The following is a 27,620-nucleotide window of genomic DNA, read 5'->3' as shown; positions in this document are numbered from 1 at the left end:
AGCTCTCCTCAGCAGGAGGCTACGCAGACACCGCAAGACCGCAGCCCGTGCCTGTAAGCAGCAGGTCACGAGCAAAGCCTGACCCGTGCTGAGAACCACAAATCCCCAAATCCGCACGGCACGTGCAGGGGGTCCGGGACACGGGGCGGCTGCTGGGCAGGGCTGCTCCCGTGAGAGGCTTACTGAAGGCTGGGTAAGCCGGGCCTTCCAGCTCAGCGTAACGGGGTCAGGGAGCACGGGATTAGAGTCTTGATATATCCTAACATCAAGTTTGGATATTAAAATATAATAAAAGGATAACTGGCAACACAAAAATCATTGTTCCTCTCTCCGGGTAGCTGTATCTCTGCCCCTTTCCTGGCAGTCTGTTAGGAACGCTCCGCTTCTACGCCCATGTCACAGCCGCCACCCTGCTTCACACACACACACACACACCCCAAAAAGAAAAAACAAAAAAAAACCACCAAGCACGCAATTAGACGTACGTTTAATTAGTCACAAATTACACACGCGTACCGACACACACGGAAACCGCAGAAGGCTGAGGCGAAGCCGAGACAAACGCCGCTCACCCGTCACCTAGCGGGGCAGCTCCGGCGGGTGGGGGCCGGGCACAGCCACCCCTGCCTCAGGCCCCCTGCGGGGCGCCGAGGGGCAGCTCCTTTCCCTTCCCTTCCCTTCCCGTGCCGAGCCGAGCCGAGCCGAGCCGGCCAGGCCCGCCCGGCGGCGCATGCGGGGCGGGGAGGCGGGAGCCGTCCCGAGATGGCGGCGCGGCCGCCGGTGCCGCTGGGTCGGTTCCTGCTGCTGCTGGCGCAGGAGCACCTGGAGTTCCGCCTGCCGGTGAGCGCCCCGCGGGCGGGCGGGGGGGGCGCTGCCCTCGGGGGCTCCCCCCCGGCTGCAGCCGGGGACGGCCTGGGGGCGGGCGGCGTGCCCAGGACGCGGCCGCCTGCCTCGGGGCCGCCGCTCGGGGCCGGGGCGCGGGGCCGGGCGCAGCCTGGAGTGGGAGGCTGGGACGCTGCGTGGGGGGGGAAGCTGTGGAGGCAAACCCCTTCCAGCACCTCGCTGTCTTTCCTCTCGCAGGGATCTTCCCAGTGCCTGACCCAGGCTGCTGCTCGTCGTCCCCGTAGTAAACAAACCCAGTCATTGCCTTCCTTCAGCACGGCAAGCTTTAGCACGCGGAGAGATCCTTATCGCCCCGCTCTCCGTCTCTCTAAGTCTTTCCTCGCAGGCCGTGTTTTCTGCGCTTCTGCTTCTTGTCGCTTTCCTTTAGGCAGTATTAACAGCAGCGAAAGATGAATGCGGGAATGGAAAACACTGGGATTTCCTTACTGAAATCTTGCGTTTGATCTTGCTGTACGTTGTACAGCTTTGCATAACCTGTCAGTAACTTATTCATTTGCAGCTGAGTTCTGAGAAATACAGTCAGCTATTTTTACAGCAGAAGAGTCTATTTTTTTTTCATCTCGTAAGTACTACATACGAGCTGAATTTAATTGTAAACCTCTGCCCTAGCCACACAATTACGCTAAGATTTTTTCATTGTTGGTTTTCACAATAAATCCGTAGTAAATGCCATTCTTTCTTCTATTGCTAAGTTTTTGTTTATAATCCCTGTAGAGGTCACGTCTGCATTAAAACTTGTAATATGCTGTTCTTTCTCTGATACATACATATATATATAAAGTTTAAAATGTTGGTGAATACTCCTAAAGCCTGACCTTTTTATTTTCACTTTAGGAAATAACATCTTTGCTCTCGCTCTATGGGGGACAATTTAGCGATCAGCAGGAAATTTGTGTAAATGTAAGTGGGGACCAAATATTTTACTTGAGTGCACGTATGATACGCAAATATGCCCTTTATGATATTTTTATTTAAAGTGTGTAACCGAATATATTTTGAAGTTTCTTAGGAAAATAAGCTGTCTTCCAAAAATGAGCAATTCTGAATTTCAGTTCAGATTTTGAGTTTAGGAAAAGATGCACAAAAAGCACATCGGGATGTCTTCACTTAGCTATATAGAAAGAAATTGTGCCATCTACTGGGAGGCTCGTTTCTTTTCAGAATAGCTGAACCATGAACGCATTTTAGTAGGCCGTGTGAATTTAGTGTTTACCTCTAATTTGATGAGACAGTATATCCAAAAAAGTGAAGCTGGCAAGCTATATGATTCTGGTCTCAATGCTTAGTCAGAAAACATTACTAGCTTTTTGTTGTTAGTTTTGTTTAAGTAGGTGTTATGATTCCTTAGAGGATGAATAATCGAGAAAATTGTAAACAAACATAATATTTTTACCAAATCTAAGATATGGTGGGGAAATTGAATTTGCAATAAAGGTTCTTGGCTATTCAACCAAGATTTAATTTTACCTTAAATTAAATGTTTTATCCTCACATTCCCTGTACTGTTAACGTGTTTTTTTTCTTCAGCATGTATGTTCTGTTTTGATACAACAGAATTGTGTAATTGTGTAATACATGTAACATCCTCCAGGTAGGCATTTGCATCACTCATCTTCTTTTTATTTCAGTCTCCGTTTTGGATTCTCAATATTCCTTCAGAAGAGATGGCAAGGAGAATAATGAAACGGACAGTATGTGCAAAGTAAGAGGTGAAAAATCTTGAAAATGATAAAGTAGGCTGTAAAAAACTTTCGCTATATGAGGGAAAATATTAATTTTGTATGGAGTCTTAAGACTTATGGGGTCCTAAGTCTTAAGTCACTGCTTACCTCTAGAAATAAAGAAGTATTGTCGGACCCTATAGGACCGATTACATAGTATGCCTGTCCTTTTTACTTAATTTACAGTCAGCACCAGGTCTTGAAGCACTGTTTTTCACTGCAGAGCCAGTACTCGTCTTGTAGTGTCAATGACTTCCCAGTTGACTTGAACACTGTTTAGTTAGTGGCTCATTTTAAAACACATATGGAATTAAAAGATAAGAACAGTGATAGGTAAAAACTGAAAATCAAGTTTAGAAGGGAATGGTATGAGAAGATATATATTCCTTGTCATATGTGCCTGAGGAATTAAAGCACAACAGAACAGCTTACAGGCGTTCTATATGGCATGCTCTTTCAAACAATACATACAACTGTCGTATGCTTATTTTATGTAGAAAGCACGACTTGCCCACTATTTTTTTCTGCCCTTTTACCTCCTATGGGGAGTTACGTTAGCATAAGATTGCTGGAGCATCTCAATTGCACTGCTAATGAAAATTAAAAGCTCTGAAGCATATACTTATCTAAATAAACTCTCAGCAGCATGTTGTGGGCTTTTATTTTTTTATTTTTTAGATAATTAAGTGTAAAGGTAAGAAGTGAGCCTGAATTGCTTCTCCAACAGCAAAATAAAACTCAAAGATGAATACTTGGTTGTCCCTAGTATAGCCTATGTTGTTAGCTTTTCCATAGCTCCATCTATAAATATAGTTTAAATTCTTAAAGTAAATAGAAACAGATGCTTTAAGAAGAAGTTACACACTGTTAAAATTTACTCTTTTTTCAGGGTAAATGCAGGTTAGAAACGTAGCCCTAAATATTTGTCAGGAAAGGAATACTGTAACTAAATGGCCTACCACTGACCCTTGTCACTTAGTAAAGTGTAGTTCTCTTTTACATTTCTGTGAGTGAGCTAAATCTTTGAACGCTGGGAAGTTTTTCCCTTAGGGAGTCAACCACCATCCTTGTAAAAGTACTGCATGCCACCGCTGATCCTTAAAGGTTGTCTTTGTGTATGGTGTGTGTTACAAATACACATAGGAATGTCTAACAATATGCAGTGCCATGAGGGTTCCTGTTGTAGGATTTTTTTCTTTGATATGGATAGGGCACTTGGGATATCTGAATGCTGGAGGGAAGGTCTGTGATGTGGTGTGTGGTGGTGTGCCTTCACTGCAGTAGCATCAGTTCTATCATCTTCCAAGGCAATGCTTTCAATGAAGCCAGCAATATGGAAACAACAACAAAAGTGTAAGAAACAGCATAGTGCTAAAAAATCTTAAAATGTCAAACATCTTAGCTAAATCTTCAAATGGGATAGAACCACTGATTATAACTCTGGCTACATAAGACAGACCAAACAAAAAAGCATCTTTGATGCATCAGCTTAGGATAAAAGAAAAAGTATTTCCCTGTTCAGAACAAAACTTAAATGTGTGCTAAGACATAAATAACATCCTCCTTTACCCCCATGAAGCCTAAGCATGTTGGCCAAGAAGGATTGGTGAGAAGGAGTGTCTGTAAGGCATTTCCCTCTTCCCTTCCCCTTCGCCACTTCTGTCTTACTGCACTCTAAAAATATTGGTATTTTCAGGTCTATATTTGAACTGTGGGGTCATGGCAGGTCTGCAGGGGAGCTGTATGCATCTTTGAAGAACTACCCAATGGACAAGATGGTATGCATGTGAAGAATTTAAAACTGTTTTCTTCTTCACAGTAGTTAACACTGCAACTGTATTAATGAGAATCTTTGCCATTTTTTCAGCTTCCATATCTACAGCCCGACTCTACATACAAAATACGTATTCATACTTTTAACAAAACACTGACCCAAGCACAGAAAATAAAGAAGATAGATGTAAGTAGATGTTTAAGGTACCATCAACATTTATTTTTATCTATTTATGTTGTTCTTATTCAATGCTATCAGTATTCTCTAAGATGTATTGAATTTGGGGTTTCCTGAATATCTTAAAGCAGTTTACAGCTTATGTCTCGTCACCTGTAAATGAGATCTTTCTGTCTGACTTAACATGTCCGTGAATTCCTGCCTTTGTGTTTGTTTTTTTTTCCTAGGCAGATCACATAAGGCATATATAAAGACAAACAACTGTCACATTGCTGATTTATAGATGCAGAAATTTAGGCTTATGGCCTAGAACTATAAGTTTCATAGAGAGTTAGATGCCAGTTTTAAGAAAATCTCTTATCTCCGTATTAGACATTAATTGTTGGATTATGTGGAACAGCCGGTCCGCTGACTTTAGTTGCAAGCTGTGGATTGTTTGCCAATTTTTTGTTCTGTCCTTATGTTTCTGTCTGTACTTGTGTTCTCCTCCTAATTACATCACTATTTTAATTAGGATTTTTTTCTAAGTTACTGTTTTTGCTTTTCCACGCTCTGTTTTTAGTCACTGTTGATTCTGTAGAATTTTAGGGGGGTTAGGTTTTCTTTTTTGGGGGGACACGTATTTTAAAAACTTGACCTAGAATGTGTAGACTGTTTTTTTTTTTTTTTTGCATAGGCTCTTGAATTTCTGCCATTCAACGGAAAAGTAAATTTAAAGAATCCAGAACACGTCTTCTGGATTTTGGAAGATTATGGAATGGACCCTAATAATGTTCCAGAAGAGCCCTTTGATCTGTATTTTGGTAGATGGGTGCGTAAGTACAGTTGCTTCAGTTTTTGAGCTTGTGTATTCAGAAGAGTGTTCTTCAATTTAAAATGTGAAAGTTGCCTTGAGCTTTAATGGAAGCATAAAGTATAACTATGACTGAATATATCACTGCATAAAACAGTGATACAAGTCTTGAAAATCCTTACTGTGACTAACCAAAAGCAGTTTCATTTAGCAATGTAAAAACACGTGGAAAAAATGGTTGTAAACAGCACCAATGTCTCCACACAGCTATGGTATTGTAAATCCAGGTGAAGCTAAAAGCACCAGCAACCTGTTTCAAAATGTGAAGAAATGTTAACAGGAACAGTAGATGGTTTGCCACCATGCTGACTTGCATCAGCCCTGCTGGAGCATTCTGCAAGTGCTTCAGGTGGTCCTAATGAGTGCCTCAAGAGAAAGGTATGGACGGAGCTTTTGGACTCAGCAGTTACCATGTAGTTGTGAGTTATCACGGGCTGAGACTTTGGACCACAGTGGGTCCAGCCCACAAGTCAGTGCACGTGTGGGAGGACACTGACAGTGCTGTGCTGCTCACACACAGTAAGGGTCATTTTCAAAAGCTGTCTAGAGTTTGTCATCTGAGGTACTTACTGCAAATGTTCTCGTCTGTTGGCTGGTAAACGCTCCAAACCTTCTGTATAATTAGGATATTCTGAGGAAATCGAATCTGGTCTTTTATATCTTGTGAGGGAAATGTGGGTCCCCAGAGGACGTCTTACAGAATGACACCAGTGACTGATTGAAAACTATGTTCTGGAATGCCCTGGGTCAAGAGCAGTTAGAAGGGAGGAGAATCTCTGCTGAGGATGCACAGCTGTGGTCGGGGGTTGTATAACGATAGCTGCGTGAGAAGTTAGAAGCCTGCATTACCTGTTAGTGCCTCTGAAACTCTCCATGCCTGTGATTAACTTGATAACACCCTGTGTTGTGGCAATACTGCAAAATGGTGCAGCTGTTGTCCCATCTGTGCTGGATTCCTGAAGTGTTCAAAGACAGGTAAACCAACCTGGAAAACTTAGACAAATGTGTTTTATTTACCCAGTAAAACTGATGGTGGCCTGAGTCAGAGAATTGTGTTGGCAGAGCTTTTGAACGTGTTCAGTTCCAGACTGTTTTGGTCATTGTCAATGTATTTTGGAAGTCTTATGGAAAAAATGCTAGCATTTGAGCCTTCTCTGTTTTTCCAGTAAATCCCGATCTGTCAATGCTATCTTAAATTTCCTAAATTTAGATTTTGAGCATGACAGAAAAGGTGGTGAAGATCAAACTTCTGTGTGACCTTAACCTGTGTGCATGCACTTGTTTACATGTACTTTATTTGTTAACATTTTGAAGTTCTTTTAACTCTGAATTGCCAGGAATTGTTATTCTGATACTAGGATAATAGCAAAGTTGCTCTAATACTTATTTATTTAGAATAATTTTCACTACAAATTGTTTGCATGTTTTTGATCTCTATCTTGAAGTATTTATCTAGATATTGCATCAAGATACCTGTTGCTTGGAAAGAAGTCTGTCATACTTGCAGAAGGCAGAAAGCAAAATGATGTATTATGAAATGACGAGTTTGCTGTTTGTTGGATAGTGTCATTTAAGCAAGTCTGTCAGTCTGCTTATCTCTTGTATCTAAGACGTGATGGTGATTTCAAATCTTTCAACAGATTGCAGATGGCCAAAGAGAACTCATTGAGTCCTACAGTGTAAAAAAGAGACACTTTATTGGAAATACTAGCATGGATGCCTGCCTGTCTTTCATTATGGCAAATCATGGAAGAGTGAAACCCAACGATATTGTATATGACCCCTTTGTTGGAACAGGTATATTCTTTTCTACTGGAGGGAAAATCTGGGAGATCGTGTTACTGTGGTGTTACAACACCCTCCTACCTGATGCAGCAGCTTCAGGCGCTCAACTGACATTAGATTGTACCAAAATCAAAATGGGGGTCATAAAGTGAATCTTGAGAGAGATTTTAGGGGAAGGAGACCAATTTCAGATGCAAACAGACTTCTCAGATATGTGAAATAATCTTAACTTTTTTAATGTAACATGGTTTAAACACCAGTTCATGTGTATTGTGGACCACTTAGAAGTGGTGTGACTAAGGTCTAAGTGACTAAGAACTGAAATTTGGCTCCAACATTCCCTGCAGCAACTTTCAGAACGTTGTGTGGAGTAGCATCTCTGGAGGTGGCTCTTCTGAGAAGTGCTGAGGGCACTTCTGAGCCTGTAACACAATGTAGCAGTTGTTAGGTCATAGCATTCAACAGTGATGGGCTCCTTGTGCTGTTGCATCTTTCCTTTAGGACAATGCTGTTCACAACATTTATTCACTCCAGTTGAGATTTTTCCTAGTTAAACCAGGAGGGGGAGCTTTTATTCCACATATTAGTCCGCATGCCATAGAAGTACCTTTTACCTAAGGGAAACTCAACTTTTTTGTAGTTGAAAAAGATCCATGGTGTCAGATTGTGGCATTTAATCACACAAGAGAATATCATGTTAAGCTATCTTGAGTAGTTTATTGAAAAGAAAAACAAAGGCTGTGTTGCTGACCTGGATTTTGCTAAAGTTTGACCATTAAGACCACGTGAGCCACATACAATTAAAAATCCTTAGTAGGAGGATGAAGAAAATTCACTGCAGAAATTATTACAAAGGTGCTAGGGAGAGCGAAGGCAACACTACAGCATCACTAGCAGGACGAATTTTTATTAGCATGTGGATTCTTTGTAACACAGAAAACACAATAGGAATATTGTGTTTTCAGAAACACAGGACTTCAGTAAACTGTATGTGTTTGTCTTCAATATTTGTATTCATATACAACCTGATTTTTTGCATGCATAATAATTTCTTACGACATTTACTCATCCTCCTTGTTCTTGGGTTTGGGTAGTACTCTTTGAAAGGGTGACAAAATTCCTCTAGTTCATCTGTAAGCAGTTTGTTTCACTTTGGTGTTAGTAGTTTTGTTTCTTTATCTGCTAAACCTACAGCACAAAAAGTTCTCTGAAAGAAATTATTTTCTTGGGAGTGAAAATGAAGAAAAAAATGAAGGGGTAAAGATAGAAAAATTGCATAGAAATGGTGAAGCTATAGAAATTAATGTTGAATGTTAAGACTCAAGTGATTCAGTTCAAAAGTATAGCATACACAAAATTCTCCCCAAACTGCCCAGTGATTTGAATTAAAAATTTTGTAGTTTTACTGCAGTAAACATCTGCAATGTACAGATTTGAGATTAACAGTACACAGGGACACTAGAGATGCTGGGTAAGGCAGTCAGAAAACTGCATTTATAATTAAACAGTGTCACTTCTTTTGCACCTGCTCTTGGTGAATAGGATCCAGGAATTTCAATAGTTTAATGAGGTCCTTTATAGGATTTTCAAGGTTGTCAGGTGCAGTAATGAGCTATCACAGGAATTTTGGAAGGTAGTTTAGAGTTGAGAATAAAGCAGTGAATTTGAGCTTATGAGTTTGGAAGGAATGTACCTTTGGTACTTGAGGAGTACTTTGAAGAAACTGTAGTTCAAATTTCTTCACTGATGCAGCTTGAATACCTGGATGGATTTCTTCACTTTTTTTTTTTTTTAATGCTCTAAAAATAAATATTACTAGGTTAGAACAGCCTTGCAAAATGGTGCTTGCTTGTTGGAAGCAAACTGGTTTTGCTACATGAGCCAAACAAGTCTTCTAGATTAGTGTAATAATGGACAAGTGGAATTTGTCCTTGGAATGAAAAGTGCGTTTGACTAGGCTGATTTAAGAGACTTAATTCCCCCCTGGAGGTTTCTGGAGGAAGAAATCAAGTCTTTTATCTGAATATTTTGTATTGTCCTGTTTGACAATTTGTTCTTGTTACCCCAGTAAGCCTATTGCTCGTACCTCGGGAAGATGTTTGTCCCTAATTTCCCTTTGCCAATTCATGATGCTGTATAATTGCAAATAACACAATTTTATTCTTCGACATCGTGGAGGAAAGTGATGTGACCAGACCCTCATCTATGCTCAAGAGATAGGAAAAAAAGACACTATCCAATAGAAAGGCATGAAGTTCTGTGCCATTGTCATTAGGTTAATAGCCGTCAGTGGACGCAATGGTCATCTGATTAACCCTTAACATACTCTGTTTAATATAGGATAGGTCAAAGCGCTGGCCCAGTTAGAATATTTAAGTTTCTATGTAAGTTTCTGTGGACAAAATTGAACTAGTATCAGCTGAGATATAAAAGCTATAAGTTCATGCTTTCCTATCTCATTTTTTTATGTGATTAAAAATATTTTTAGATGGGCAAAGTACTTTCTTCTTACTTTTTTTATAGGACTGGGTGGTATGCCATACTTGTTGGGGTCAGGGATAGCTAAATTTGTCTTGACCCTCTGGAGGTACTGCCCATCTGTTCTGAGGGATTACAGCCGAGAAGGGAAATGGGTGACTCCTATGGGGTGAGTAACCTTGCTTTTCCCTGATCCATTTCACAAGAAAACCAGATTTTTTTTTTTCTCCCTCACCTTCAGTTTTGGTAGTTTATTAGCATACAATGCAGGAATTTTCTAGTGCCCCATGTAGGACCTTTAGCCTGTACATGCAGAATGTGTTGTAGACTTGCTGGTGCGGAGTGGTTGGTGTGGGGCAATGCAGCTGCCTGAGACGCTCATTTTCAGGCCGCCAGTGAACGCAAGAATTCGTGTCATCCATGCAGGCAGCTTGTGTGCTCCTAGTGCTGGTGAGCTCTCTTCTTGCAGCAATTGTGCCCCTCGTTTTAGTGGGACTGCTTCTACCCATAAGCATATGGCATCAGTAATGTGGGGTTCACAGCCAAGTTCTTGGTTACAGTACAGTTCTAAACCGTTCTGTTAGCTGTGTACTTTCTGATTAACAGCACAATTCTTTGATAATCTTCTGCCATCCATCCTTTTTTTTGTTTGGAAGTTGTTAAAGACTTAGTGGAGGTGCTCTTTTCTGGGGGGCTATTCCGCAGTTGCCCAGTTTCAAGGGGAAACCACACATGCTTTTAGCAGTTTTTTAATTAGAAATGCAGATCACAGTAGTAAATAACAAAAATAGTAAACAAACTTAGTTTTATTGCTAGATTAGTAAACTAATAAATGTGTTGACAAAATAGCAGCATACACAAAAAAAAAAGGCATCTCTATATAGCTCTCAACTAGCAAAACAAGGAAACTTTTTTGATACTGACATTTACAGTGGGGATATTTATATTTTTGAGGTTCTTTACCATTGCTTCCTAATAAGGGACTGACTGCCCACGTACAAAACAAGCTTAATTTTTGACATAATTAAGGAGACTAACTTTGAGAATAGGTGCTGTAATATTGCCTTTTTTGGCGGTAATTTCTCAGATTGTTTGCTAGAAGTGCTTATAAAATAGAATTAACAGTTTTGATTCTTGTAATGCTCAGAAGGTCTAATTGCTTTAAATACAGAAAGCTACAAACAAACTCCTCAGAAAGTCTCCAGAGATGAGTGGCATAGGAAGATCATGTATAACAGAGAAGGGATTTAGTATTAGCATCTCTGATTTTAATTGTGTAGAGATTTTCACTGTTTTATAGTTGTATTTTTTTTTTCTTGGGCTTAGCTTTGAGTCTAGTGCTCTACTTCTGTAAACTCCTGACGCTCCTGAGGAAAAAATCCTAACACAGATGACATTCATAACAACAATTTACACCTTTCCCCTTTTTTGCCCTTTATAGGTGGCCTCCTTATCTCCTCGGCACACTTTGGAGCATATGTATGTGGTACTGATATAGATTACAACACAATCCATGGATTAGGTATGTTACACATTTCTAAGCTATTGAGATCTTACTCTTTGGAATTTAAGAATTCTGATGATAGCAGGTAGTGCATTTTAAAGCAACGTTAATTTTCCCAGGAATAATTTGTTCATGTGTAATTTTATTGATCAATTTACGTGTGTCTTAGCTGAGCTATTCTGTTAATTTTTAAGCACTAAATATTTGAGAAAAGGAATAATGAAAACCAAAACAAAATTCAAAATAGTAATGACAATAGCTATGTGCTTTCTTATTCTGTGAAGTAGGAACATTTTTACATAACCAAACCCAGCAAGCCTAGTCCCATTCTTACTTCTCTGAAAAACTGTTGTGCAAATTAGAATGATTTCCTGCATAGGATTATGACTGATGGATAGTGCTTCTCCAAAGTTGACATTTAATAAACCAACATTTTAAAGAATGTGTTCTGTGACACCCTATACAGATGGTACAGTGGAATTATTTTTCATCTGTTTTCATTATGTCTTGTTTTTGTGTACAAAGTTTATTTTATCACAAATACTTGTGTTGGTGAGTAGAATAAGGCAGGAGATAAACGCTTGTTTTGTGTGACATTTGTATGAAAGGTTTTGTTGTTGAGGATGATTTTTTTTTTCCTTTCTCTCTCAGGCAAGGCAAGCAGAAAGAACCAGAAATGGAGAGGGCCAGATGAAAATATCAGAGCTAATCTCCGACAGTACGGTTTAGAGAAGTATTACCTTGATGCCCTAGTTTCTGATTCTTCACGACCAGTATGGCGAAAAGGGATGCTGTTTGATGCAATCATTACAGATCGTAAGTTTGTTAATGCTTTTTGTTGCCTAATTACAATGACTCAAATATTATTGCCTAGGTATATGCATATGTGTATTGATTTAATGTCTCGATGAGTGCTCAGATCTGCAGTTTCCATATTACAAAAATGACCTTTGAATTCAGCACTGTGGAAACTGGATCTGCATTTTGACATCTCTGCATTTATTTTAAGGATAGTTATAAATGTGTAACAAAGCTGGAGATAATGCTGTCTTCCATGGAGACAATATTATGACTGACAGTGAAAATCGATATGGCTGAAAATCATCCTTTGAATGTGTCTCATTCAGTAAAGGCATAACGTTACTGATGCGTGGAGCCTTCTTACCAGAATGGTCTGCGTTGCTTTTAGGACTTGATCTGCAGCACACTGGAGTCTGATGGACTCTGAAGACTTATCTTAAGTACTTATTGGAGTGCTTCCAAAGAGAGAGTTTAATGCATTTACGATACACTTAACAGCTGGAAGCACTAGGAGTTTGAAAGGATCCTCTGTTCTTCTAGAAACCTGTGTGCTTAACACCATTTGTCTTGCCTGAGAGGAGTAGAAGCTAAGGGAATAAATGGAAGACTTTGATAGAGTAATTTCTGATGTCTAGTACTGGCTCATACTATGATAAATTCATATTAGTTAGGAATAGGGAGGGTGACTTTTCTCTGTGGGTTGCTCCTTGATTTGTATTTGGCCTGTTTGAAAATAAGACAATGCAGAATATTAACGTTACTTAGAACTGAATTTGTGAATTGTGTCGAAACTTCTGTATTTACAACATGGTGACATTAGTGCTTCCATGCTGAAATACTGAAATGAGTCTTACAAAAACAAATGTGTTGAACGTGAAATAAGCATGTTATGCTATCAGAAATTTGCAGAAACATGTAAGAAAAGCCACCTCTGGCTGCTCTTATCTGTATGAGAATTACCATTTGCAGAATGTGCTGGCAAGAAATTCCAATTATACAATGTCGTTTTGAAAAAGATCAGCCAAGTGCTATAGCAGAGGTGTTTGCTTATGTCGAACAAGAGGATGGGATTATTTGTCACATGTTGAAAACGTAAGGATTATTTTTAATGAACAAAACTGTTAACAGAAAAGCATTTTCTGTATTGTAGCTAACATCTAGTATGCTAGAAGCCTCTTACAGCTGAAAGGCTTTCTTTGAAACAGTGTTTAAGCAATTCTTTGGATCTTACCCTTACCAACTTTCTTTGTAATTTTTTTTTTTCCTAAACGTATAAGCCATAGATTATGCATTGTTTTATATGTATAGCATAATTGTATAATGTTATTTGGGCAAAGACAGAACTTCTCATCTCTGCACTATGCTTTCACTTTGTATAGCACCATATGGTATCAGAGAAGCTACTCGCAGAACAGGTTCACAGAAGGAATCGGTTAAGTCAGCTGAAAGAAGGTAAGTAAGCTACTCAGTCTGACGTACAATATAAATGTCTTAATGGTAAGCCAGTCACAGTTTTAGAATCTTTATTTTTTTTCTTGGTCGACTGTCAGACCTTTAAAAATGTTAATAATTAAAGAAGAAAGGCCCCTTTTGTTCTGTTTGCAAAACCAATGTGTCACTTCCTGAAATCCTTTTGGTTTTGTTTTACCTGCTTATAACTTGTATGTGTCTGGATTTCAAATTCTGCATCTCACCTCTGTGAACCAGCAATACCGTGTTTCCTATTCTCAATGTTCTCTTCAAGCCCTGCAAGTTGCAGAATCAGTTTAAAATGGAGTACCTCTATTTCAGCTTAACCTTCCCTCTTGGTTTTCCACTGCTCCTTTCTCTTCACAGGTAACACATGGCTTCTCCACTTACATGGCTTTTCTTGTCTTCTTTTACTCTAAATTGCCCTTAGGGAAGATGCTATGCAAAATAACTATTTCCAACGTGCTTGTGTTTCAGTGACTTTCAGAAGTACTGAAAATGAGAGTAAATAGCCAGTAGGGGAATTTGGGAAGTCTTATTCCTCAAAGTAGAAGTTACACGTTTCAATTTACCCAGGTCGTTTTGCAAATCTCAGGTAGTGCTACTCTTTTATAATTTAAAAATGCAGGCTTTACATGTGCTTTTATGTTTACACTTGTGATTTTTTTGTTTAGCACAGAAAATCACATCTTCATTTCATCGAACTATCATCTGAGCGATATCTTTTTTGACCTATTGAAGTTTGCGGCAGAATATCTGGTGATGGGAGGAAGATTAGTTTACTGGCTGCCGATATACAGGCCTGAGTATGTATCCTTGATTTCTGGTATGTAGCATGTCAGAATGGATGCTAAATTCTAACTGTGATTATTTGCGCATAATACAGCTGGAACTTCCATAGTGCTAGCGCTGAAAAGTAATGCTCAGGCATCATATTGTTAGAACTTTATATGAGGGGAAGTAGATTTTGAAATAAGGTCTTTGAATGGCGATAATTCCTGTTTACCAAAAAGAAAAAGCTGTCACATCTCCTTTTAAATGCATGTCCAATGGCTTGAGATTTAAGCTTAGAAAATTAGGCTTCTAAGGTGCAGATGGATTCCTAAGGTAGTTGTAGAAAGGCTCTTACTAATACGTGTTTGTATTAGAGTAGTTAGTAGGTGTGCATGACAAGGTCCTGTAAGAGAACATTCTTGGCTGTTTGGGGTTTGGCACCACTAATTTTAGCTTTCTTCTGAGAAATCGAAAGTCAAGTGACCGAGAGATGGCAGTGAGAGGCAAGAAGTACACTTCTCGCAGTACAGGGAAGCAGCCCTGTTAAGGACGAGAGAGGCCAGCAGAGACTGCAGGATGCAGTCTGCTCAGGAGTGCAGCTTTGGATTGAGTTTAAGAGAAGAGACATCTGTTTGCGTACCTGAGTTTAGCATCTTTTAGATAAGTTTTGGGGTTTTTCTTGCTGTTATTGTTTTTCCTGAAAAACGTTTTATAGTAAAGTGGGGAGATGATGTACAGTAACTGTTTCTGAGTATCTCCCAGATGTAGGTGTGTACTGAGTGTAGCTTCTACACTGTCTTATGTTCCTATGTATGGCCAAGCTATACTGATAGACGAAGTGGGTGTTGTCCCTAACTTCACCGTGCAAAAAAACCTTGTGACAGTCTTCTGTATAATTATCACATGCTGTTTTGAAAATTTGGAAAATGAAAGAAGCCGATTCTATTACATCAAATTTCTGTGTGCTCTTCAGTAACAGAAGAGTGTGCTTAATAGCTTGTGGTTTTTGTTTGTTTGTTTTTTAATGCTATAATTGATATTTTAGGCTTTTTTATATAATACTGTTCACAGGCAAAACAGAGAGTGCCATTAACAGTGTTACACACATTGTTCAAAATGTCTTTCTGTACATACTTTTAACCCTGATAGGATTTACAAGTACACAGGGTCTTAGATTTCCATGTCAATGAACTCTGTTTGGAGTTATGTTTCTTCTGTTTGTCTAGATAACAGAGCTTTTTATCTAGTCTTTGAACATTGGTAAGAGCATGCATACTCTGTACAGCAGAATACAGCGTTTATCTTTAGATAACTATGAGCTACCCATTCTCGTTCTACTTTAGCTTCTGTTTTGGGACATCAGCTCTCTCAAACTCTAGTTGAATTGCCTCTTAAACAGTACATTTGTACACGTAAGTATGAATTGACTTTATGCAATGAAGTTTGTAATATGGAAGTCACTGTATCAGCGCAGTATCATCGTTTTATCGTAATTTCAGTTGTAAAGATGAACACGAGAAGCTGTTAAAACAAGAGTGTAGAGGAAGGATAAGCCGCTGGCTACTAATTTATTGTGCTCTCAAATATGCTTAGGCAACACCTGCCATCAGGTTCATGTGGTATTTGAGATCCTGGTGTATTACCTTAAATTAAAAACAGAGCTAAATTAAAATGGGTTTCTGTTAAAAGCACTGCTACTGTATTACTCTTTTGATAATGTTCTGAGTTTCAGCTGGGAGTGCAGAAAGATATATATGCATTAATGCTAACAGACAAGGCTTTTTAACAAGCCGATAATGATCTCTCACTCTGCAAGATAGCATCTCACTCCAAAGTTTACTCTTTCAATCTGACATTGAAATCATTATTGTCTGAATTCTTTTAATTCCTCTGCAGCCAGGCTTTATTACAGTTATGAAGAGAAACTTTTAGGATACTGTGGTGGAGTGCCTACCTTTGTAAGAGTGACAGGCAGTTTGGTGGTAGTGGGTGCATCAAAAGTTTTGTGTAGTAGAAAGAAGAATTGAGAATTCATTCGATTCTCCCTTGTCAAAAGCATGTTCTGACTTGACCTAGCAGAAGTTATGCCTTGATTTTGGACACAAGAAGGGACTGAAAGCTTGTTTGGTTATCTGGAAATTTTGGAATGATGCAGAGATGCAGTACCTTTAGTTTTTTATTTATGTACAAGTCCGTATTTGGATTGTTTTATTAATTTAACAGCTCACTATTGTCTTTAAATTAAGAAATGTCAAGATTTCCCTCAGCTCCTCGAGGGATCCTTTTATCGACTTGTGCTTTGTGAATTTGCAAGGCTGCTAAAGCTTCAGAACTAACGTTTTTATTCTCTTAAGTGAAAAGTTTGTGGCAGGATTTTGTGAAGAATGACTTTTTTTTCTTCTTTTCTACAAATACTTTGTCAACAACTGAGCATATGAAATTATTGTTAAATAATTGTAATACTGGAGCTTGCATGAAACTTATTTTACCAAATCCTGGGTTAGCATGGTTGTCCAATGAGTTCTTCGTTTTCCACCAGCTACTGTTAGCAAACTTAAAACTATGGTCCAGAGAAGTTCATATCACGGCCCTGTCTTGTCAGTAGGGCTAGATAAGTGGAATTTGATTTTTGTACTGCTTTTTTGGTTCTTTGGCATGGTCTTTTCAATGCATCTCTGGTTTGTGTGTCTAAATAGTCTTGCAGGTCTGCCGATTTGTGGCTTGCCTGCTGTGATGCACAAGCCTATGCCATACATACAGGACAATCCATTTTCAGTTATGTTGGATTTTACTTCTCTTTCACCTGTAACAACACATCTGCTTGTTAAAGTGCAGAAAATCCACTTCTTTACAAGAAAAAAGGCAAACTCCTCTGTTGTATCTTTTAAGTTCCAGTGACTGGTTCCAAAATTTAGTTCTGATTTTTTAATGTCTTACTTCTGTTGACCCCCCAACCACGGGGGAATCATGTGAGCAAGCATTTTATATAAAATCCTAGTCACTGACAGTACCCCATATACCATTTTCTGTATCATGTTACAGTAACTATTATAGGAGAGCTTATTACAAAAATGAGGACTACATGGCTGACTTATACTCCAGTATATCATGTCACATCTCATTTTATATTATTAAGCTAGGTTAATAATCCAGTCTCATGCAAAGCTCTTAAATTTTAGATTACTCCTTTCAGCATTTGGAGAAATAGAAGGAGGGAAATTCCCTTTTTCCACAGGGAAATAGTATGAGATGGAAGTCATTTAAAACACTGTAACTGCTTGGCTCTATAGACGAGGCTTAAATGCAAGCCATGTTGCTACCATCTGATGGTAAAAGCTAATTGATTTTTCTCCATTTAGAAAAAGTCTTCCATCATTTGACAAGACAATTACAATGTGATATATTTGCAGCATCATCTTCTGAACTCCAGGAATGTCATTGCTATAGGAGCTGGTTTAGTATCATTTGGAATTCAAGTGTAATGTTCTCCTTTTAGGGAGGTGGAGTTAAGTCTCTTGTTGCTGCATTTTTATTTATGTTGACCGTGGAATCCTTTTTTTGTTTTAATCACAGCTCCTGATTGGATGGGTTATTATTTCTGATTGGGCGAGATGTTTTCCCCTCGAAATGATACAGGCATGCATACATTAACATAATGTAAATACGTGTATAAAATATGGGTGGGGGACTCTTTACAGTAACATTTCCATTTCTTCTACGCATTTAATGTCACAAGATGATTGGAATGTATGATTGGAAGAACTCTGAGCACCAATACCTGAGCTTCTGGTAACTTAATTTAAAATGCACAGCAACTTTCTAGTGTAAGCCATTTTGTGAAAATCTGTGTGAATTTTGTTTCAGATGCAAGTGTTGCAGTTCATGAGCTTACAACTCTCTGAATGTTTATTTCTTCCAGATATACAGAAGAGATCATTCCCCGCCACCCATGCCTGAAACTTATTAGCAACTGCGAGCAGATGCTTTCCAGCCACACGTCAAGGCGCCTGATAACCATGGAAAAGGTGAAAGAATACAAGGTAAGCTTGAATTCTTGATTATATTATGTAAAGTGGTAGCTGTTGCATTCATGAAACATTTGTGCTATTCAGCATTTGATCTTCATTTCTCTCACACTTGAGTTTTTTATGACAGCTTTTGTAAAATTGTCACACATTTCTTCAAAGTAAATTGAGTAGTGATTTAAGGGACTCTACTGGTTTTGTTGTTTTCCTTTTTCTCCTCAGCTTCTGATAAACTTTTCGTCCTGAGCAAGCCCCTTAATAGCATGAAACTATGCTTGCTTATGGAAATTGCATACTCTTTTCTTGGAAAACTGAACTCTGTGAATCAGATCTATAGAGAAGTTTAGATGCCTAAATTCCCATTGATTCCAAAGTGTGATTTGGTGCCCAAGTAAGTACTAAATGCCAGATACTTTGTGGATCTGCCAGTACTGGTAAACCATATTCAAATGTTACTTCATTTTTAGAGTGATCTTTAAATCCACAAGGGACTAAACAATATAGCTTTTGGAAATAATATTGTATCTGTGACATAATTACAATGAAGCAAGGATTTTTTTGTTTAAATTTGTCCTTGAGAGGGGACGCGCTAAGCTCTTTTCTGGAGTCCCTGAGTGTGGCAAATACTGCATTTAGGTCTCCTTTCTGCTCTTGCTGCTTCTCTTACCTGCTAAGACTGTTTAAAAAGATGCTAAACCAGTGTGAAGCAAAATCTTAATGAAAACACAAGCAAGAGGTGAGCAAATGTCTTAGGTATATTCCTTTTCAGTTGGAAGAGCTATTTGAAATGACAGGAGATGCTGTCAGACTGCTGTGTCTGCATGGTGCTTGCAGAAATAACAAAGCAGGATTTCAGCACTACATTCATAATGCTAATGATGACTGAAATTGTCAAGCAACACCTGAATTTTTGTAAAACACTGTATGTGGAGTTCAGAGCCAGAGCTGCCAACTTTGTCAGTAGCAAACCACAAGGGTAAATTTTGACGCTTTTTGGCATGCATGTCTCAGGGTGTCCATGGAGGTTTTCTGCCGGGATTTTTTTATATGCCAGCTGGTATGCGGCTGCCGGTGCTGTAGGATAGGATGTCCTAATTTTAAAAATATGTTCACCCTTCTGCGAATAGACTTTCATCATTTGTTATTCTTGTTTTGTGCATCACGTATTCTTCAGGACGTGCTTTGACAGGTTCGCGTCTGGAAGCACTTAGCTTTGAGCACCTGATGCTACTTGGCAGGCTTACTGCCTAGATAAAACTGTGCAGGTGCTTCTGCTGTGGACTCCAGATGTCTTTTTAGATAACTTAAAGATGCTAATCACTGTGTATCGTTTCTAATAGCACAAAACTTGTACAAATAACAGTACACAGATTGATGCCTTAACTACTGTCTGCTTGGTTTGGGGTCTTGTTGTTTGGCATCTAACTACTTGAAGATCTTCCCACCCCAGCTTCCCTTACCTGACATGCTTCATATTCTCTTGGTTCTCTAGGACATATCTTTTCCTGTCTTAATGTCTCAAAAATCCTTTTGAGTTGGATGCTTATGACTCATGAGATATGATCATAAAATTAAGTATTTGGAGCTTTGGCAGTTTTTACTATGAAAGAGTGGGTTATTCTGAATATACAGACATTTGTATCTCAGACAGTTCCCATTTTCTTTAATAAACTGGTTTGTAACGAGAACTTACATATTTCTTTTAGTTCAGCTTAGTGGAGTATTCACAAGTGACTAAGAAATTTTACAAATTATGTAATGCCATTATGCAGTCCTTCGGTTTCCCACTGTTTGCCACCAATAGTGAATTGCAAATTTCACAGCAAATTCAGTTCCCTTATTAACACTAACTTCTTAACCGAAGACAAATTTGATAAGTTACAGAAGGTGAGATTGGTGGTGTAATTTGATTGTGCTTGTGATATAAAGGAATCCAAAGTGCCTGTAAAAAGTGAATACAAGTCTAGTTGAAATATTGATCTGTAATTAATCATAAGCATGAAGATCATAAATATTAGATTAAAACCATCACAGAAGTAGGTAATATAAAGTTGGTATACAGCTGAGTGACTTGTAAGCATCCAGTGTGTTCTCTTGAAGTTTATAATGCAATCATGCTGACTGGAAAATATTTCTTACTGAACACAATGTTGATATGAATAGATTTTTCCACGTGTACACAAGATGAGCAGAAGAGTTGCTTTTTCTTTTAACACTTTTGGACACCAGTGGTGATCATTAGTAACTCCCCCTCACACTCCATTCTTAAATTATAGCAATGATGATAATAAAGTACGTGAAGGCAATTGTTGTAGAGGGCAGCTAGCAGTAGGCAGATGGTGACTTCTATTCTTCTAAAACTCAGAAGAGCTAGAGAAACAAAGAACGAGTGGAATGGGAGAGGAGCAAAATGGAAATGGTATGAGGTCATACCATCAGTCACTAGCCTGATGTGTTACTTCTTGTATAGGTATCAGTGGCCTTTCTGCTGGTATTAAATGGACGTGGATCTCCTAAATATCTTTCTAAACCTGAAACAAAGCTTTCTAATTTATATTACAGTGGGCAGGACTGTGTGAGTCTAGCCTCATTGAACTATGGAGAGAGGTTTTTCGGAGCAGTAAAAACACAAGTTCCACTCTCCAGAGACTAAACCATTCACATATAAGAACTGAAATACAGTGGTAGTGGAAGAATGAGGAGCTGTTGTGTTGGCTGAGTAGATTTGTGTTGTAATGTCTGTCGCCTGTAATCTTCTAGGAGTCCAGTCTTCTGCTTTAGGTCAGAGGGTGTTTGAACTAATTCTTCCACACTGAGTCAAGTGAAAATATATCTTCCACTGTCCTGGTTTATTTTTCAAAAGCCTTTAAAAATATATGCATATAAGACTGAAAGATCTTCATCTCTACTATCTATATTCGAATTGTTACTTTTTTAAAAAAAATTTAAATGTCAAATAACTGGTAAATAGTTAATCAGCAGGAAAATTGGAGTATAACAACTTACAACTTAACAAGCGTTATTATCACAAGGGTTCTTGGGAGTCCGTATCTGGTGATCAACCAACTGTCTCAGAAGGGATGGACTTACTAACGGTGTTTAACTGTAGGGTGACTTGGTGTTCCCTTTCTTTACTACAGTGTGTCTAGCTTTTTGTCTTCAGAGGCTGTGGATTTCCTCATAATGTTTGTTTCAGCCATTGTAGAATTGCTTGTGTTTGTTTTGTTCCTTGGCTGGCTGTCTTAAAGAAATAGACCACATCTATTTGGCTAGTAAATGCTACCTAGTTTTAATGTTTCTCATTAGTACTTAAAAAAAATAAAATTTTATTTATATATAAAAGGAGAGGTCTGTAGTTGAAAAGGGTTAAGAGAGACACCTAGAAATTACAGGGAGAGATGAAACACAAAATTTGACTGAAAAATGAAGTCTGTATGACTGCCCATGAAAAGGCCCTGGAGCGTTGGGCATGCAAATCCACAACACTGGATGTGTCCAGCATTTCCATGTCATGGGGTCGCTCCAGAGTCTTTACTAGCGTAGAAATTTTCCTACTGAATTTAACAGTGTCTGTTCCTGGATGTGACCCTGCATCTGTGATTTGGGAACTGCTCGGTGCTGTTTATAGCTGTATAACATTAGTACAAGTGGTTTCTGTAGCTACTGTTCAGCACCAGATGTAGAGTGGTAGGAAGCTGTGATAAGGCTAGGAAGATCTTTTAAACAAAAAATGAATGCGGGTTATTGCCCAAAGGCTGAAACAAGGTGTGCCAGATTCATAAAAATCTGTTAACTTGCACATAGTATCTGCAAAAACTTAAAGACAAAGTTTTCTTGTTATCTTCAAGCCCCCTTCTCTTTCTTCCACCTCTCGTTATTTATCAGGGACACGATACCTTTATTTTTTTTAGTGTTGTCTTTAGAACAACTCAGTGTTAAGTTGAAAACACAAATTAACAAAAGCAGTTTGGTAACATCTAGTTCGCAAGAGCTTTGTTGGTTTTCAGTTGTCACAGAAGTCATCGTAAAACATTTCAGAGCAGAAGTTTTATGTGATAACTGCTGTTTGCAATTAGTCTGCTGTTTTGAGAACTTGAATAATTCAAAGTGAGAACCAAGGATGATTTAAAAGGAACGACCAGTGGCTAATCAACATCTTCGGTCCTACAAATAAAGGAGGAAGGCTTTGTCTTGGTGGTAGGACCAGTAGGCTGGGGAAGGAGCTGGCTTACTGCCAAGTAGGCTGATCATTGCTGATCAATCTTGGCACGTGGCCTAAGGAAATGCTTTCTTGGGAGGTCTCAGTATGTTGTGCCAAATAACCAATTACAAACTTTATGCCTTGAAAACTATGCATACTTTTTTTTTTTTCCAAAACAAATGTGGCAAAAGCTAGTCATCCCTAGATGCAGTGTTGTATCACAAGTAGTACTCCTGATTCTTCCAGTGTATCATGTTAAGAGGAGGAAAGGGGCTACATGTGTTAAAACAGAATTGTTCAACTCCATTCCCCAAATTTAAACTTTAACACAAAAGGGGGGAGTGGAGAAGGGGCAAGTGAAAGGAGAAACAAGTATGCTAACTGGGCTGGACTGTTAATGTACTCCAGGGAGTTGACCATGGTATGATCAATGGCTGAAACCATTCCCAGGATTTGGTCCAATGCTTTGTTCATTACTGTGTCCCGTCCACCCTCTGTAAGAGATCTTCTCTAACTACAAAGCATTCCTGCCAGAAATTCAGAGTGCATGTTCTACCAGTTCATACCACTCAAATTAGAGCTCACGTGAGGATGTTTGTCTGGTTTCCTTACTGAAATGAACTGGTGCTCGATGCCTAGGCAAATTCCAATCCAAATAGTCAGAGTGCTTTTCTGAAGATGATTTTGATGTGTTTTTATCTTTGTGGAGCTGAATGCAGACTTTCCCTATTGCTTAGATTATACCTGTTTGGCTCCCTGTGTAGATAGAAAATACCCTAACTTAGAATTTATTCAGAAATCATTAATCTTTGAAATCCAAGACTTCCTTTTACTTTGTTCAGTTCTCATATTCCCTGTAAAACTGTTTTGATTAGTAAATGTCAACAGTGAGTGGCATCTGCAGATAATTTAGGGTTTCTTATTTTCTTTTCCTTTTTTAAGAAGTCATTCCCAATCCGTTCTTTTTCTTTAAAGCCATTAACATCTTTATTGGGCAGTCATGTCTGTGTAAGGAAGAGATAGGGAATGGAAGCTCTTAAGCTGGGATTATGATGTGGGCCAGGAGCTTTCTTTGTAAGCTATTCCAAGAAACCAGTGCCTGACTGCAGATCTCCTCTCATCTAGCAAGCAAAGATTTGCATAGCTTTTGATGAAGCCTGGATTTACAAAACTGATTGTGCTGTGGTGTGAAGCACCAAGCGTGTTTCCATCTGATGAATGCAGATGCTCCTCTTGAAGTTTCTTCTCTTACATATATCCTCTCTTTGTCCTCACCAGCTTGGGGGTAGAGGGAGTTAGTTCATTTCTTCCTTCTTCCCTTCACCCTGAATCAGCAGTTTGTTACTTAAGAAATCAAGATGAATGGAGTACAGATGTGTGACCTCTTAGAGGTTATAAGGATTAACTTTTATGTTAAAAGTACTGTTGACCTGTATATCGTTACCTTTCAGGGTCAAATATCCCATCCATTTCTTAAAATAATTTCTTAAAATAACTGAATTAAGTAAAATCATCATGAAAACACTTCCCAGAGGTATGAAAATCCATCACACACTTTGGTCAAAGAGGGTTTACTGGCCTGTAAATTCAGGTGAAAAACAAGTGCTCTTTTCCTCAGCGTGGTACTGTATAGGAGACCTGGACAAGTGGCTACAGGCTGACTGTAAGAGGAAAGTGTCTTAAGTCCTCCTTGTTTCCTGTCTCCCAGTAGTAATTTTTTTTTTCATGGACATGTTAAAAGGCATTGATTATGACTCTGAGAATGGTCTTAGAGATGCCTGTCTCTCACAGGTGACCAGAAGACAATAGTACAGTGTCTGGAGTGGCTTTTCTGAGGTCATTTTCTCCTGCTATTTTTCAACATCACAATATTTAAAAAGAACTAACTGGATGCTGATGGTAGATGTGCTTTACATGTTAGATATGCACATGGCACTTAACATTTAAGAAGTTCATTTAAACCAGTGGCATTCCACTGGTATCTGAGCTAGGATAGCAGATGGGAACTGCTTCATAAGAGTAGCTCATTGTGTCCAGAAGAGGGCACTTATACATGCACACAAATGTCTTGTAGTGTTGAAAAATCTTTGTCTCACAGCTTTAGGATGCATTTTAAAATACCCAAAGCAAGACGTGGTGTTGATCCTGCTAGGTGAAAGCCCAGAAGGGCTGCAAAAAAAATAGCTGAAGAGGGGAATGTCCACTAGAATTTAGTTCATTTAGTGTTGGTAGCATTTGGTAATGTATGAAAATACTGACTTAAATCTACTTCCATGTTACTGCTGCTACTTGTGCTAAGGCATTCTAGAGTAACTTTTTTTTTTTTAATATGAATGAATAACCCTGAACTGCATACTGAAGTAATGAACCAATCTGTATGCTGAAGCATTGCTTAAAAAATTTACAGTAAACCATGAGGATGCATTAAGAAGAAACATTTAGTAGAAAAGAAGTTTAGTTCTGTTGTGTGCTTGTTTTTTTCTCTTTGCACACTTCAGTTGTGCTTGTGAGGCTGTTTATCTCTGTTTTATCTTGGCATTGTGATAAACTGCCATCAACCATAAGTGTTAAACTGTTTCAAAAGTTGCCGTCAGTTTTTAGCGCTCAGAAAAAAAGTTGGTGTATTGTTTATTTTAGAGTATTGATAAACATCAGTTGACAAGTATCTTAATTGTGTAAAGCCACAGTACGTGATGAACTAAACATTTATATGTAGTGGCCCATACAATGGGCCAATTTTCTAAACTGTTTTCTTGGCTAATGTCAAGTGTAGGGATTTACTATGTCAATTTTAATTTTCAGAAGTACGTGCATTCTGTACAAGAAAAAATTCTCTGATAGCACTTCAGTTTCTGTATGAACTCTCTTTAATCATTCGTATTCCCCTTCCGTTTCTATCTGCTTTCCACAAAATGAGTGATTGAATTCTCCAGGTGGTATTTTTTCTGGAAACTAATCTTTATATTTCTGTTTATAAAAGTTTGTGTGGCATAGTACTCTGCTTTCATTCATTCATGCAAGGGTTGAGTGTTTTTGTTTTTTTCTTTGTTTGCTTACAGCTTGTTTTTGATCAATGCCAAAGTTAAATGTTAAGAGTTTTCCGTAGGATGTATGTGTTCTTGTTAATCTGAATGAAAAGTTCAGCGTTGTATTTTTTGCATTGTTGAATGATTTAAATGTTTGCCATTACCTTTTAAATAATACTTTACTTTTGCTTGTAATCATCTGAAAAAGTCTGAAGGAAGAACAATGGCAATGCACGCTGAACACACTGCCATAAAAACTAACACTTGCATTTTGATGCCATGCAGGATCAAGATCAGAATTCTTACTTGCTGGATGATCAATACATGCCGTACAGGGGACACAATTCTTTTCGTGAGAAGTATTTCAGTGGTGTGACAAAGAGAATTGCCAAGGAAGAAAAAGACAACCAGAAGTAAAATACAATATAAACAGATTAAAAAATGAGGAAAGAATGAAGATTGTGTTTCTTTGTAAGGACATCTGGATATGAACATTCATTTGGATGCTTCAGAAAAATAAATACTGCTTTTAATTTTAAAGCAAGATGAAGCCCACAACACAGGTTGAGAGCAGTTCTTTTTAATTAGCTTTGTTTATAGCAGATTTTATTGTACAAGTTTTTTTGAGTCTTATTTAATTTATATTTGTACTTTCAAGTTATAATGATGATTGACTAAAACCATTATTATTGTTCTTTCACCATTAACGTTTACAAAAAGTAGTAGTATTATTTGGCTTCTTAAACTGTGAACATCTGGCTGTTTTAGAAACACGTGGTGGTGATCAAGGATTGCTTATTGTGAAGATCATTTTCTTTTTTTTTCTAAATGATATACAGTAAAACAGAAAAGTTTGTGAGTTTTTATTTTTAATTGTTGTATGCAGTAACTGTTCATATGTATTCTGATTTGCTCTGGCTGAGTCCAGCAGTGTTTTAAAAAAAAACAACAAAAAAAAACCAACAAAAAACACAAAGAAACAGATGTGTGTGCACACACGTGTGCACACAGGCACACACGCCTCTGTGACCTGACAAACTCTGGAGAGCCTATTAAACCCTATGAAGCCTGTCCACATCTGAAGCTCATCTGTACCTTGGATTTGCTCTTGCATTCCTAAACCTTGACTCTTGGTCAAGCCAACTGTCTGCAATTTTTGGTTCAGAAACTGATAGTTAAAGCAGTAACAACAGCATAAAATCAGTAATGGTTCCCTAATGGTATTAAGCCTAATCAAATCTTTGAAATTGAAGATGTAGTTGTTAAAGGGAAAACTTTGCTGAATCTGTACCATGTCCATCATGAAAATACCTCATTTGAAAACCACTAAGCCCATTAATTCAGGATGTTAATGGTTCTTCTCGTTTTGGTGGTCAAATATGGCCAAATACTCTTCAGCAGGGCCTTGGTGAATGTATCTGCTAGCTCCAGCCAGGGAAAGCCTCACTTCTTAATTTGCTGTAAGCTACTGACTGTGGCCACGTTATGATCTTTGTAGATTATGATCTTTAAGAGTCTCTCCAAAAACCCGGTCATATCAAAGAAGTATGAGTCGTTGTGTATCTGGTTGAGTTCATTAATTCAATTTGCTCTTCTCTGTGTTGTGGTCCTCAGCTGCAACAGGGAGAGCTCAAATATTCGATGACAACTTTGTCTGACCTTCTGGATCTAATCTGTGGTGTCTTAGGTAGTTCTGAAATAGTGATTTATTTTCTCTGTTTCCATTATAAATCACTTTGTTTTGAGACTCTTAACGTCAGTCATCTAAGAGTTGTTCTGGGCTAAACTTGGAGCAAGATCAAAGCTCAGAAAATTTTTCAAACGCAGAATTTGAATTGATCACTTTCAAATATTACATCAAAAAATAACTGCTTCTGAAAACCTGTCTTCATGTAACTTCTGACTTCAATTTTAGCATTACAATTTGGCATTCAGTCTTTATTACTTTACAAATTAAAATTACTTTCTGTTTTTCAGAGGCAAGGAATTTTTGTAGATGGATTTATTATGCATTTATAACTTCACTTTTGTAAAAGTTACTCTACATAGACATGATCTAAATGGTTATACAAGATGTAAGGTAGTGGCAAATCTGGCCCTGTCTATTAAAAGAGAATGATTTAGTTTA

General features: G+C 38.3%; 1 protein-coding gene across 5 annotated transcripts; it reads left to right on the top strand.

Moving 5' to 3' along the window:
- Positions 1–505: 505 nt before the first annotated feature.
- TRMT11 (tRNA methyltransferase 11 homolog) lies at positions 506–27,620 on the top strand. 5 transcript variants are annotated; one of them, XR_007163873.2, is made up of 13 exons: positions 506–840; positions 1,738–1,803; positions 2,532–2,605; positions 4,321–4,402; positions 4,492–4,584; positions 5,252–5,386; positions 7,069–7,225; positions 11,133–11,213; positions 11,847–12,011; positions 13,376–13,448; positions 14,141–14,292; positions 18,160–18,280; positions 25,778–25,916. XR_007163873.2 is itself a non-coding variant. In XM_048065611.2 (13 exons), exons 1-13 carry the CDS (start codon positions 763–765, stop codon positions 25,907–25,909), a joined length of 1,389 nt encoding a protein of 462 aa, XP_047921568.1. In that variant the 5' UTR covers positions 506–762; the 3' UTR covers positions 25,910–27,620. The 5 variants fall into 5 exon arrangements, 4 of the variants coding, with proteins under 4 accessions (XP_047921568.1, XP_047921570.1, XP_047921572.1 ...); XM_048065611.2 differs by having other exon boundaries at positions 14,141–14,272; positions 25,778–27,620; XM_048065613.2 differs by lacking the exons at positions 506–840; positions 1,738–1,803 and having other exon boundaries at positions 2,532–2,612; positions 14,141–14,272; positions 25,778–27,620.

Source organism: Anser cygnoides, chromosome 3 (genome assembly GCF_040182565.1).
Source record: "Anser cygnoides isolate HZ-2024a breed goose chromosome 3, Taihu_goose_T2T_genome, whole genome shotgun sequence".
Taxonomy (NCBI): domain Eukaryota; kingdom Metazoa; phylum Chordata; class Aves; order Anseriformes; family Anatidae; genus Anser; species Anser cygnoides.
The sequence above is the reverse complement of the archived record's forward strand: the minus strand, read 5'-3'. Positions and strand labels throughout refer to the sequence as shown.

Bases quoted from the DNA above. Each gene is read 5' to 3' on its own strand.
- TRMT11 (XM_048065611.2), top strand. From the start codon at position 763: ATGGCGGCGCGGCCGCCGGTGCCGCTGGGTCGGTTCCTGCTGCTGCTG. The intron at 4,403-4,491 runs GTATGCATGTGA...CCATTTTTTCAG, and splicing joins ACTACCCAATGGACAAGATG to CTTCCATATCTACAGCCCGA. The intron at 14,273-18,159 runs GTATGTATCCTT...TATTTCTTCCAG, and splicing joins CTGCCGATATACAGGCCTGA to ATATACAGAAGAGATCATTC.